General features: G+C 35.7%; 1 protein-coding gene across 12 annotated transcripts in view; it reads right to left on the reverse strand.

Moving 5' to 3' along the window:
• Positions 1-14,242, reverse strand: part of CAGE1 (cancer antigen 1) — a 39,556-nt gene extending 25,314 nt beyond the window's left edge. For 2 of the 12 annotated variants that reach the window (XM_079147528.1, XM_079147522.1), the window contains exons 1-6: positions 12,548-13,957; positions 12,004-12,222; positions 9,328-9,412; positions 6,218-6,741; positions 2,742-3,797; positions 429-575 (exon numbers count right to left, since the gene is read on the reverse strand). In XM_079147528.1, coding sequence (XP_079003654.1) covers positions 429-575; positions 2,742-3,797; positions 6,218-6,741; positions 9,328-9,412; positions 12,004-12,222; positions 12,548-12,583 — 2,067 coding nt within the window. In that variant the 5' untranslated portion in view covers positions 12,584-13,957. Of the gene's footprint in view, positions 1-428; positions 576-2,741; positions 3,798-6,217; positions 6,742-9,327; positions 9,413-12,003; positions 12,223-12,547; positions 13,958-14,140 lie in introns of those variants that run through there. The other 10 variants (XM_079147523.1, XM_079147533.1, XM_079147532.1 and 7 more) reach the window with 9 other exon arrangements.
• Positions 14,243-14,258: the final 16 nt, after the last annotated feature.

Genomic DNA, 14,258 nt, shown 5'->3' on the forward strand with positions numbered 1-14,258 from the left:
CCAGACCAAACAGACATACCCCCAAATATTTAAATTCTAGATATTTCAAGGGTGCCCAGAATGAAATAACAGTACCAATATAATCTCGGGGTCAAAAGTGCATGGGTTTCTATCTGAGGTCTGCCATTTAACCACATGTAGGTCTGTGGACAAGAAACTCAACTATTCTAAGGATTGGTTTGTTTTTCTAAGTTAAAAAAAAAAAAAAAAAAAAAAAGAGCCTAATAAGGAATGGTGTAAGGACTGAATGAGATAATCCATAAAAAAATCAAGGACTATAAATGTAACTGCCTCCAAGGACATGTCAGGAAGTCAGCAAATACTGGTTGAGAGTCCACTGTGAGCTAAACTTCTTTCTTTTATTGCCTCTCCTGGTATAGTCCAACCCCAATACTTCTTTCCACAAAGAATCTGATTTTTTAAATTACCTGACATGTGAGAAGTCCTACCATCAAAGTCAGAAGACTGTGAATTTTGGAGGTCAGCTGAGGAGTTTTCTGACCTGGAGTATTTAAGCTCTCTTCTTCACAAGGTGAGCAATTCAGTAACAAATTAGAATGTATCATCTTAGTATCCTATATGTACACAATTCAGATATGTCACAAGAAAGACAAAGAACCTGAATTACCTTTTAAGTAAAATGTTAAATAAAATACTGCTCTTAAAAACTTTAAGCAGTGTTCTCAAACTTTTTTTACTTGGGGCATTTGTAAACTCAAAAATTACTGAGGATCCTCAAAACCTTTTCTTCATGTAGTTTATAGCTATCAATATTTATTGTATTAGAAATTATAACTAAGACTATTTTAGATTATTTGATTAGTGATTTTGTTTAGTTAACAATTCCATCATTGTGTATCAACAAATTTTTAGTTAAAATTACATTTTCTAAATTAAAAACAAATTATTGAAAGGAATAGAAATTGTTTTACACTTTTGCCAATTTTGTGTGTGTGGGTGTGGTCCTTGGGATGGAACCTAGGGCCTTGCGCATGCTAGGCAAGCTCTTTACCACTCAGCTACAATCTTAGCCTATTCTGCAAATATTTGTAATGTTATGTAAATAAAACAGCAGGATTCCCATATTTGCTTCACACATCCAATCAGCCATGAGAACAATTACAATATTATATCACATAGCTTCTGGAAAAATCTACTGAAAAAAATGAATGAAAAAGGCAATAATGTCTTAATATTATTAAGAAAATATTTTTAATCTCATAGATGATCCCAAATTATACTTTGAAAAAATGAATCAGTGTTAGTGAAAAGCAAAACTGAAAGCCCAGTGTGCAATTTGGGATATTAAATAAATTCACTAGTCAAGATAATACAAGGAACTTGATTTTTTTTTTGAAAGAAAGCAGAAGAAAAAATCATATACAATGTTCAACCTCTATACAGTTAAACTAATGCAGAGTTTACCAATCCAAAATGTATCATGATTTGGTTAGGAGCTAAATTTAAGTTCATCTTGCTTAGGTCAGTGGTTCTCAAAATCTCAAGTTCAAAGCTAGCCTCAGCAGCAATGGCAAGGTCCTAAGCAACTCGGTAAGACCCTGTCTCTAAATAAAATACAAAATAGGGCTGGGGATGTGACTCGTTGGTTAAGTGCCCCTTTGTTCAATCCCTAGTACCAAAAAAAAAAAAAAAAAAAAAGGATCCTTGGACAGTATTAAGATCTGGGATCTTGAAGTGCACGTTCTCAAGCCCCACCCCAGGCCTTCTGAATGAGAAACTCTTGTGGTGAGACCCAGCAGTCTACATGTTAACAAGTCTTCCAGGTCATGTAGTGAGGTTCAAGTATGAGAACCACTGGTTTAGATAATCTTAGAGTTTTTAAAACACAAGAGAATACCATGTTCCAAAGAATACTTAAAAATAGAATTATTTGGGACTGGGGATGTAGCTCAGTAGCAGAGTACTTGCTTCACATATGTGAGGTCCTTGGTTCAATCCCCAGAACCACAAAAAAAAAAAAAGAAAAAAGAAAAGAATTGTTTACTTTCAAACAATACACTGATTACAGATTCATAAGAGGAAGTCCACAAAGGACATCTTTGAGGCAACATATCAGCTCAGCTCAGTTACATTTGTTATAACAAGTCTTAAAAAATACATTTTCCTAGTTCCAATTACCTTTCTAAGTAGTCAAAATTAATAAGATTTTACTACTCTTAATAAAGATTCAGATACTTTAAGGTAGGCCTATAAAACTGAAATATAATAGATTTTCTCCAGCTGGTGAAAATTATCTTTTCCTTGGATGTGCTTTCATGTTCTCAGTTATTAAAAAAAAAGTATTTTGAACTGCAGATATCAAAAAACTACATCTCCATGCATACTGATATGAGGTTCTGATGCTATTTTAATGCCTTATAATATAAGATTAATATGATGTTTTAATTTTAGGATGGAGAGTCACATTTAGAAAGTCCTTTCTCAAAGGTAACTTAAGAGATGCTTCAGGTGATTGGTTATGGGTACCTGGGATGTTCCCAGGTTGTCACCTCTAAAAATATACTCAAAAGAAGACAAAAATAGCTGCTCTTTAAGGTGAATGCCTATAAGTCAAAAAAAGCCTTCTTAAAACCTGTGATGCATTTTCCTGTTTCTCTTTTTGTTAATAACTGTTTCTGCAAACAAATACTATATAAAAATACCATGTCTAAATGTACATCAATCACTACACACTAGAAACTTTTGGAATTCTGTGTTAGATTTCAAATCTGCATCAGTACCTTGGTAACATCTGGCTCCATTACTTCCTCTAGTGGCTCTATTAACTGAGCTCTCTTAAATTTAGGGACACAATTTTGTTCTTCACTCTTTGAAACTTGCAGCTGAAGTTTTGTATTTTCATTTTTTACTCCATTGATCTGCTGCTGGAGTTCTGAATTCTTGGCCTTTTCATTTTCACATGTGACCAGCAAATTTTTAACCTGAGGAATCAATTTATCAATTCTTGATTTTAACTTCTGTCTTTCTTTGAAGTTTTCCTTTTCAAGTTTCTGGAAATTCTCCTGTAAAGATGAGAACTTTTGTTCTCGGGTCTCTTTTTCCCTTTTCAACAAGTCTAAAGCAGAAGTGGTAGTTTTCTCCATTTCTCCATTAAGTTGCTGCAGCCTTCTTATCTCTTCTTCTTTCTTGCTTAAGGTTTTGTCCATCTCTATACATTGACTTACAGATCTATTTTTTTGTTGCATTTCAGTAATGCACCTTTCCTGTAAACGAATATAACTGACCTTGACTTTTTTAACTTCCAGCTGTAAGATTTCCTTCTCTTTCCTAGATTCTTGAAGACGTTTTTTGGTGTTAGTTAAAATCTCTTGCAAATTCTGTAATTTCTTCTTAACATCATTCCTCTCTAGGATTATGTTGTATTTGTCTTCAATCAATTCTTCGATATTTTCCTTCAGCTTATTTATGATGTCAATGAACACTTGCTGTTTGGTAATCTTCATCTGTAGTTCTTTAACCTTCTTCTCTAAATGCAGGTTCTTACACTGGAAATCCTGGATACGCATCTGCTGCTTTTTGTTGGTGTACTTTAATTTCCGTAAGGCTTCGTTTAAAGCCATGTCCTCTTCTAATGGCTGTAAACTTTCCAAGCTTTGCTGTGTGTCAGGTGTCAGGCAGTTCTCCCAAGAAGTTCCCCCACTCCTGGAGATGCCTGGAGACCAACTTAAGACAACCCCTGGGCTTTCCACACTTCTTGCTGTGGTTTCTTCCTGTTGACTGACGGACATTTCAGCAATCTCCTCAGGATTTTGTGTTTCTTTTGAAGAAACTTCAATCTGTATAGTAAATAAAAATGAAAAAGTACAAACATCCCAATGAATCACCTTTTCAGCATGAGTTTGATAAGAGAAGCTATGTCTAGTATATTTCATTTACAAGTAAAAGAGCGTTTCATTGTTGTTCATTTATTTTGAAGTAGATGAGAGCATTTGAAAAAAGAACTTTATTGGGTTATGGGTATAGCTCAGTGGTAGAGAACCTGCCTAGCATGTTTGAGATCTTGCATTTGATAACCAGGACTGGAAAAAAAAAGATTTTATTTTCCCACGTTGATTTCTGGAAAACATTTAAAAAATTTACTCGATTAGAGTTTCTCAAGATTGCTTCTTCTTCTTTCCACTGCATTATCAGCCAGCCAAGCTTTGGAGTCAGAGCAGACCTTGAATTCTAGAAGCCTAGTTTGGTTTCTCAACTATAAAATAACAATAATAATACCTACTTCCAATAATTTCTACTTACCAAAGTTAACACCTAAATATGAGTTGCTGAATGTATATATAGCACCGAAAGCACAACAGAACACAAGCAGTAGGTGTGTGGTAGAGATATGAATTGTGCTTACTTTGACAAAACAAAAAATTATACTTCGATACTTTTACCATTTTCTATCATGCAAACTTTTCTGAACACACATGAGGCTTTGACTTTAAATAAATAAAACAAATAAATATATCACTTTTCCTAAAGAACGCAAGGTCCTTTTTGAATAGACTTTAAAAATTCCTCATACCATAACTCCTGTGAACATGCAAATGGTATGCGAACAAACCTCATGATTGACTTTATGCTCACAATCCCGGGTTTTAGGGACAAGGTGAATGGACAGTAAATTGTGGTACAAAAAGCTCTGAAATGAATATGACATTAAAAACCCAGTAAAAGACACCTGACAGGGTGGTATTAGACCAACTTAGAAATATTGGACCCGTCTTTTAATGGATTTTCATTACTTTGGGATAAAGACAAGTAACTTTTTGAGGTCTCAAAGACCTGGACACCTGACCCATGCCACTCCTCCATCCTTATCCACTAAACCCTTCCTGCCCTTGCAACCCTGGGTTTCCTGGGCTGGGCTTCCCTCAAGTCCTAGTAAGTTCCCTGCTCCCTGCAGGGGTTCTGCAGATGTTGTTGCCTACTCATGGAATGCTCTTCCACCCTCTGTGGCCTAATGAACTCCCCCACTCATTCTTTAGAGTTCAGCTTAATGATCACTTCTCAGGCACACCTTCTGGACACCCTTGACCAGGTCAGTGTCCTGATTGCAGATGACACCCTACTTCATTACAGCTCTTATCATAGATTGACATTTATTTGTGTGATTATGTGCTTAGTGACTATCTCCTCCTATTTTCATGAGGACAAGACCAAATCTTTTTCTTGCTTGTTTGTAACCAGTATATAACTAGGACAGGGCAGGTACAAAATAAATGCCCCAGAGTATCTGCTGACTGGTTGAAAAATGACAATGCAACAGAAAGCAAAAGGAGCAATCTTGAAAAACCCTAATTAAGCAGACTTTTTAAATGTCATTTTCCAGAAATCAATATGGGAAAATTGCGTGTGTGTACACACACGCGCGCACGTGCATGTGTTGCTGGGGATCAAATCCAGGGTTTCAAGCTTGCTAGGCAAGTACTCTACCACTGAGTTACAACCCCAGCCCAGTAAAGTTCTTTTTCAAACACTGCCATCTACTTCCAAATAAATGAAAAAAATAAACACTGGTCATACTTGTAAGTGAAATAACAGTCATAGCTTTTCTTACCAAACTCATACTGAAAGGGGGGTAATTAATACTATGCTTGGTTTCTATTCACCCATACAAATTCTTAGTTTATATTTTTTTGTTCGGATAGTATGTAGAATTTATACAGTTGGTATATTCAGTGCTTTGGGGATACTACATGCGTGTCCAGAATCAACAAACCAAATATATTATTAATGTTTTCACTTTGGCAGAAGTTAGTATTCTTTGATTGTCTACAGAATTCCAACATACAGGAAAAGTTTAAGCTTTTCTTGTCAAATAATTTAGTCAACACTTCTGTATGTCTTCCTTTTTTCAACCTTTCCCTCCACACAAACTATGAGTTTCAACTAATTTGCTTCAAAGGATATTAAAATGTATTATATTCAATGCACTATGTAGATCCTATGGGCTGTAAAAGGATAAGTAAAACAGAGTACTGATCCTTGGAGAAATGACCATTTGGTGGAGATAATCCCCAAGTACTTATTAGAAAAAATTTTATCTGAATTGGTTAAGATCTCAGAATGCATTTTCTTCAGAGAAGCTAAGTCCCTCGTAGTAATTCTGATTCAATATTCAATGCTACTTGGAAAAGCCTAAAGTATATATGTATATACCCGTACATCCTTGAATATTCCAGTCTCTTCTGACTATCAACAATCTTACCTCCTCTGTTTTATAATTAACTCTCTGATGAAGCAGGCTAAAGCTATTCTCATTATAAAATGGGTTTTCAAAATTTCTGAGGACACCTTCTTTATATAAAAAGCTCTGAGGTTGACTAGGGTTAAGGACAGATTCCATAGCAGTGCTTTTAGCCAGTGACTTTTCCATATACTGCAGTGTCTCTCCATTGCAGTGGATTAGATGTGGACTCTGAGCAGACTGCCTGACACACTCATGAGCAAGCTGGTCTTTATTTGCAGAAATGCTAGTTTCCATTGGATTTTCTTCCTTACATAAATCTTGCTTTATATTGGTATCTTTTGCATAATTATACACAAGGCTTTGCAATTCTGGCTTTTCCATGTAAGAAAAGTCTTCTGTCAGATTTTGAAATGTTGTCATTTCATCATTAAACGCTTCTAGCTGATGAAATTTGCAAATGGGTTCAAATTGTCTCAATGAAGTCATGCAGGTGTTAACAGGTTGAATTTGAATATTCCGCGAGTAATTTCCAATGATGGTATCTTATTAGAAAGAAAGGAAGGAAAGAAGAATGAATTGATTATCAATTTATGTGGTAAATGTTATACTTAATAAATTGTTGAAGCCTTTTAGGAATTACATATTCTTTCAACTTTATTCATTGTGTGAATTTCAGCATGACTGTGCTAGCAAACTAAACACAGCAACTTTTTTTACAATGGGGAAAGAAGTCCTTAAATGCCACAAAAAAGCATTTTTTTTTATCATTCTGATCAAACATCGTTACAACAAATTCCAAGATATCTATAAAATTCTGTTGTAATTTTTTTTATTTTTAAAATTTTTTTTAATTTTTACAGACTGCATTTTGATTCATTGTACACATACGGGTACAACTTTTCATTTCTATGGTTGCACACAATGTATATTCACACCATAAGTGTAATCATACATGTACACAGGGTAATGATGTCTGTCTCATTCCACTATCTGCCCGCTCCCTCATTTCCCTCTACACAATCCAAAGTTCCTCCATTCTTCTCTTATCCCCACCCATGCACCACCCCCTTATGTATCATCATCTACTCATCAAAGAAAACATTTGGCCTTTGGTTTTTTTGGGATTGGCTTATTTTATCTGTTATTTAAAAATGTTAATTACAAAATGTTTCAAAAGGTTGCAAAATCACATGGAGTAGCATAACAGCAAACATATATTTAAAAAACTTGTTTGGTCTTATTACCCCTAATTTACAGATAAGGACACTGAGACTCAAGAGATGTTAAGTCACTTGTCTAAGGTCATAGAGCTGAGATTCTAGAACACTACTTCTAAATGAAATGCTATACTGTTTCTTAATGACATACTGCCCATTTTTAATACTTGTCTAAAAAAATCAGAAATGAGCTGGGTGTGATGGCACACAACTGTAATCCCAGTAAGGCGGGAGGCTGAGGCAGGAGGATCTCAAGTTCAAAGCCAGCTTTAGCAACTTAACGAGGCCCTAAGCAACTCAGTGAGACCATGTCTCTTACGTAAAATATAAAAAAGGGCTGGGGTTGTGGCTCAGTGGTTATGTGCCCCTGAGTTCAATCCTTGGTACCAAAAAAAAAATCCTGGGAATATACAGTTTAGTGGTAGAGTGCTTACCTAGCATGTGCAAAGCCCTGGTTAGATCCCCAGTACCACAAAAATAAACAATAAGAAGAAAGAAATATTTCTCTTTCTTATTGTCACAATGGCATTTTCTAATTTTTTTTTAGAAGTTAGAATTTTTAGTTCACATGTAGGTCTTTATCCATGTGAATTTTCCTTTTGGATTTGGTGTGAGGTAAGGTTCTAATCATTTCCTACATTTTTTTGTTTTCCCCGTGCTGGGGATTGAACCCAGGGCCTTGTGCTTGCAAAGCAAGTACTCTACCAACTGAGCTATCTCCCCAGCCCCCATTTCCTACATTTTTTAAAGAGTCAACTTTCAGGAGAATTGAATTATATAATCCATCCTAATCCAACTGATTTACAATAATTCCTCTATCAGACGCCAAGTGTGCATTTTTTATAAGTGGATCTATTTTTGGACTCTATTATTTCACTGTTGTGTTGCCCCTCTACCCATAACTTATTGTTAAATTTACTATAACTTCTATAATAAATCTTGTTAGCTTGCAGAACGAGTTTCCCACATCTTCTTTTCCAAAATTGCAATGATTTTTGTTTTTTAGATTTTTTAAAAACTTTTTTCACTTCTAAATGGGAATGTTAGGACCAACTTACAATAAATGAAATTACATTAATTCATATATTTGAGGAAAACTTAAAATCTTATCTTCATAACACTGAACATGAAACAGTTATATTTTACATCTTCCAAGGAAGTTTTATAATTTTTCCACAGAAATCTAATAAACTCTTTTTAGATTTATTCTTAGGTACCTCAGTTTGAGCTGCTGCTAATAAGTTTTTTTAAAAAGTTGATACTGGTACATTGTAATGCTTAGTTTTTTAAACTGATTCTTCTACATCAATTTTTCTAAACTTACATATTAATTCCAATAGTTCATAGATTCTTATCAATTTTCTATGTAGAAAAATCACATATTTACAAAAATGTCTTCTCTTATTCTTACAACTGCACATACTAAATTCCATAATTTCAATAATGCTTGTCAAATCTTTTTAGTACTGGTCATAATTATTAAAAAATAAAACAACCTTTCTATATAGCATTTGAATTTGCTTTACTAAATATGACCTATGTGTCTCATTATATGATTAACTCTGAAACTTTCATCTATCAACTTAAGGCTAGAATATATTTTTAGTTATATCAACATACATCTTTTAAGATACTTGTACAGTCTATAATTCGAGTGTCTGTCTAGACTTGAATCATAGCTCAATTAAAGCTACAAGACCTTAGGCAAGTTAGTGAATCTTACACTCCTTCCCTGTAAAATGGAGATAAAAACAGCCCTTGTTTCAATTTTTCAAAATTCCTATTTCATAGATTTGTGAATTATTATAAAATGAATAAATGTATATAAAGTGCTTAGCATAGTACCTATTATCATCACAGGGCACAAAAAATTGTTTTTGTTTTACATGTTGCCAACAAAGAGATACTTACCACCTAAACTGTCTTGTATGCTACAAATATCTTCAGAAAGTATGGGTTTAGACTCATTCTCCCTTTTTGCATTTTTTGTTTCATTCTGCATTCATAATAAAATATTATTAATACTTCAAGCAAACATTATAAGCTTCTTCTAAAGGTATACATACATAGCTACATAAAGGTGAAATAATTTTTTTGCACTAGTATCTTTCCTGAGTCACAACATTGACAAATAGCCTACTATTAACATTCTGGTGTTTTAATAAGTCAGATCATGTAACTATAAATGTAGGAATACTTGAGAGTACATATATATACATATGCACATATGTATATATATATTAGTGATAATTCTTTGGTGTTTGTTAAATCTCGTCTAATCAGCATTAGAGTAGTTATTAGTTTTTCAACATTGAAGATGTATAAACTGGAGTTCTAGTAATGAGCTGACATCTGATTCCACTAAATAGTGATTTTTGAAATTCACACAGGATTATTATTACTTCAATATTATCCTAAAAAAGGGGTTTACTAATTAATATCATAAATAAGATGGGAAGAAAATATTTTAAATTTTTGAGAAAAACATGGGCTTAATCATAGTGTATCAAACACTTGGCATGGTGGCCTATAATTCCAGTGACTCAGGAGGCTGAGATAAGATGATCCCACGTTCAAGGCCAGATTCAGCAACCTATTGAAATCCTGTCTCAAAATAAAATAAAATGGACTGGGGATGTAGCTCAGTGGTAGAGTACCCCTGTGCTCAATTTCCAGTACCAAAATAAATACAACAGTATATCAAGTGTGTGGATATAAATGATATCCTAAAAAATTCCTTTTATTATAGTCAGTTGGCTACCTGGGTGTGGTGGTGCATGCCTATAAACCCAGTGACTCAGTAGGCTGAAGCAGAGGGTCCTAAACTGGAGGCCAGCCTCAGCAATTTAGCAAGTCTCTAAGCAGCTTAGCAAGACCCTGTCTCAAAAAGAACTGTAAATGTAACTCAGTGGTAGAGCACCCCAGCAGTAAAAAAAAAAAAAAAAAAAAAAAAAAAAAAGTCAGTTGGCTACAAACCTCTATTCAGTAATATTTTCAAGAATTGTTTCATGTATTGAATGTACTTGGAAGTACAATATGTTACAGCTCATTAAAATCTGTTTAGACTTGTTATTAATTTATACCATTCCTCCTAATTACATTTTAAAAGTATTAAGAATATATTTGAAAAATAAGCATGATTCACTCGCCTTTAAATTTTACACAGTTTTCTTAGGATCTATTTCTCATAGACTTTCAGACAACTTCCAACCCTAGTCATCTCTGATTGTACTATTTTTAACTAAAAGGTGTCTTTTGTTCCTTTTGTGTATAAATTTAGTATTAGGAATATAATGTCCTATGAAATCCAAGGGGATCTCCTCAAGTAATTTTTTTTTTCAGTGCTGGGGATTGAACCCAGGGCCTTGTGCTTTGCGAGGCAGGCACTCTACCAACTGAGCCATATCCCCAGCCCTCCTCAAGTAATTTAAGACATTCATTTTTTCAAATGTAGTATATAGTATCTAGACCTTGATTAACACTATAATACTAGGATCCCATTTTTTCAAAATGAGAAAGTTTTTAAATAATTATTTTAAAAATCCTTGAACATTGAAGAGACAGACAGAAAGAGACAAAGTATTCAAAAGCTCCCTATAATACATAAGACTACATGTAAACTACACATCTGTAAAAATAATTTAACTAGCACCCATTTTTGAAAATTTAGTTTCCAAGGTCAACTTACTACAGTTAATTATTTAAGCATTTTACTTGAATATTTCTAGAGAGAATTTTATTTTACTTTTTATACTAGGGATTTAACCCAGGGGAGCTTAAACAAAGCCACATCCCCAGACCATTTCTGTATTTTATTTACAGACAGGGTCTCCTTAAGTTGCTGAGGTTGGCTTTGAACTTGTGATCCTCCTGCCTGTCTGCGGAGGTGCTGGGATCACAGGCGTGCACCATCATGCCTGGAGTCCTTGACTGAATTTTAAAATGCAGTTGAACTCTTTGATTTCATATTTCTAGACTTCCCTTTAGAAAGGCTTTGCCAATTTATAAACTGAATCACATGAAATTTTCAATATTTGTCCATTTTTTAACTACAAAAAGGCAACTTTCTATGGCATAACTTAATACATTCCTGTTATTTCCCTATACCCACATTAGCAACTGTCAAACCCTTAGAACAACACTTGTGAAGATCTTGGGATATTTTGTGAGAAGGGACGCTAGGTATTTTCATGAAGATGAAGGATGGGAGCCATGTACATGGAGGGTGCTGTCAATGTTATTATGAATGACAACTAAATCTGCACCCTGACACAGTGGAAGACACACTATACCAGGAGTCATGTTCCCTGGGCACTTGTCCTGCCTCTGTGACTGAATTGTGGCTAAGTCCCCTAGTTGCACTCTTTGGACTTCATGAGGTTAGAAAGGATCAGTTTCAACACTTTCATCTGTAAAATTTTTCCTGTCTTCATACACTAGTGGGACTAGGAAAACCAGGCTGTATCTCCTCCTTTATGTATCCACTGGAAATTCTCTTATTGTTCTTATTTTTGAAATATGTTTATCTGGAAGACAATGTGAATGCTGAACACAGCTGAACCTTCAGAACCTGTAAGCAATGCACACCTGAGGCAAGTGTGAAGCACGGAGGCCGGTTTCCATATAGAAGGGAGAATGTGAGTGAGTTAAGTCTTCAGAAAGACCACTGAAATTCAAGGCATCCGATTCTGACATACTTCCTAATTTTTCATGACAGGTCTCCACTTCAAAGTGTACAGGATCTGATGGTGATGGCCAAAATTTTTCAGAGCCCTTGTTCCTATCTGCTGAATGATGGAAAGCCTCCTCGAAAAAACAAGAACAAAAAGACAAACACACACACACACATATAATTTTAGTATCTATTAATACAGTCAAAGAGTCTTACCCCCACCCTTCCTCACACTTGCAGCAAAATTCACAACTTTGTTAGGAAAAAAAAGGCCATTTAAGTTATGAGAGAAAATTTTAAAATTTAGTCTAAGTATACCATGATAACTTGGCATACTACTATCCCATAATTCACTAAAGGCTGTGACCTAGAAAGTGAAGGGATCTGTTAATTAAAAGGACCAACATAAACCAGTATTCCCTCCTCACTTCCTAATGTCACATGGATTCTCTCAGGCACCTGTGATTGAAGATTTGGAGGCATCTTGGCATCCATCTCATTATCCACAGCTGAACAGTGACCAAGTCCTGTTTTTGCTTTAAAAATGTGTTTCCATCACCCATGCTTTCATTCCATTCCTTATGCCACCACTCTGATTCATATCCTGACATGCGCATTTGCCAGAAGATGGGAGTACGAAAGATGTCCAGTCACTGAGTCCAGATTCTTCTACTTGAACTTCATGGCTTTCCACAGCCTGTACTCGCATTACCTACCCAATACTCCCCCCTACTTTAGTCATATCAGGCTCATTTCCTGCAAACAGATGCTTTCTACTGCTTTGGCAACTGGCCCTGCCATTCACTTCTCTCTTAAAACCTTCACCTATATTTAAAAATCCCTACAATGCTTTTAGTCTCTGAATCTCTCACAATTCATCATACTACCTTAGTCTTCACCATTGTTAAGGGTGTTAGTATTTTTATTTACAGATTACAATTGCCTTGTGAGAATTCTACTTATGCCTTTCTGTACATCCTACTATAAACAGGCCATTGTTGCACAATAAACACGCATTGAATAAATCCTGCATTTCAGAGATTTACTTCTACTAAATCCTCTCAATGTGCAGTCACTACTTATTTGGATGAATTATTTTGATGAATTGTTGAATTATCATCAATTTAATGAAGGTTGTGTTCAAACTTATGCCATCGCTTGGTAAAATATAAACAGTAAGTAAGCCAAGGTCACAAAGGATTTGTGAAAGGTCCAACCATACCTTCATTTTCTTTACATTTTCCAAAAAAATAAATACTGCCAGGGTTGTGGGGAAGGGGATCTGAAAAACTTACTGTTTTCCAAATCCAAAAAGCTATAATGGCCTCTTTTTTTTTTGAGTCCATAACTTTCAAATACATAACTCTGTTCATGCCTCCCAGAGTGCTGCACAATCTCAGTTGATTTTTTTTTTTTTTTTAAAGTCAGGCTTACTTTTTCCATCTTCCATATCAGTCCTTGGCATATTTATATTAGATTTTTAAAATACTTACTCAAATGTTTGGAGAACTATTTCGGAGACATTCTAAAGTAGTTTAAAAATAGATGATATATCAAAAAACTCTTTTAAAAGTTTTGTTTTGTTTTCAGTCGTATGACAAACTTCAACTTTCTAAAAGCACGTATTTCATTTTCACCTCAAAACAACGCACCAAACTTTGTAAGGCACGAAAGCGTGCTCAAATCCACGATCCAGATAATTTCTGGAATCCACGCTAGGAATTTCGATCTCCCCACCCCCCACGCTGGCCCTGAGGGAGGAAGAACACCTTTCCACCTTTCCCCACCGAGGGCTTCTGCAAACAGGCAGCGGGCTCCGGGCGCGCTGGAACGTCCCTGTGTGACGTCCGCGCGTGCCGGCCAATCTCGGGGGGGAAGGGCACCGGTGCCTTCGAGGCCTTCGGCGGCCGGTCGACCCCACTCAGTTCCCGAGTAGTGAATTTAGGAAGGGGGGACTCCCAGAAAAACAGCCTGTTCGCTAACTGGAGCGCCATTCTGCGAGAGGAAACGCAAAGCCGCAGACAGAAACGAAAACCTCCGAGCTGAACGCACTGTACACTTGGTAGCCGCGCAGGGGAGTAAACCTCCTCGTCCGACAACGCAGTTTGTCCCTCTAGCTCACCGTCCGGAGCTAGCTCCCGGATCCCCGCACGGCACAGGGGCGGGACTT

This window comes from Sciurus vulgaris, assembly GCF_902686455.1.
Source record: "Sciurus vulgaris genome assembly, chromosome: 7".
Classification (NCBI taxonomy): domain Eukaryota; kingdom Metazoa; phylum Chordata; class Mammalia; order Rodentia; family Sciuridae; genus Sciurus; species Sciurus vulgaris.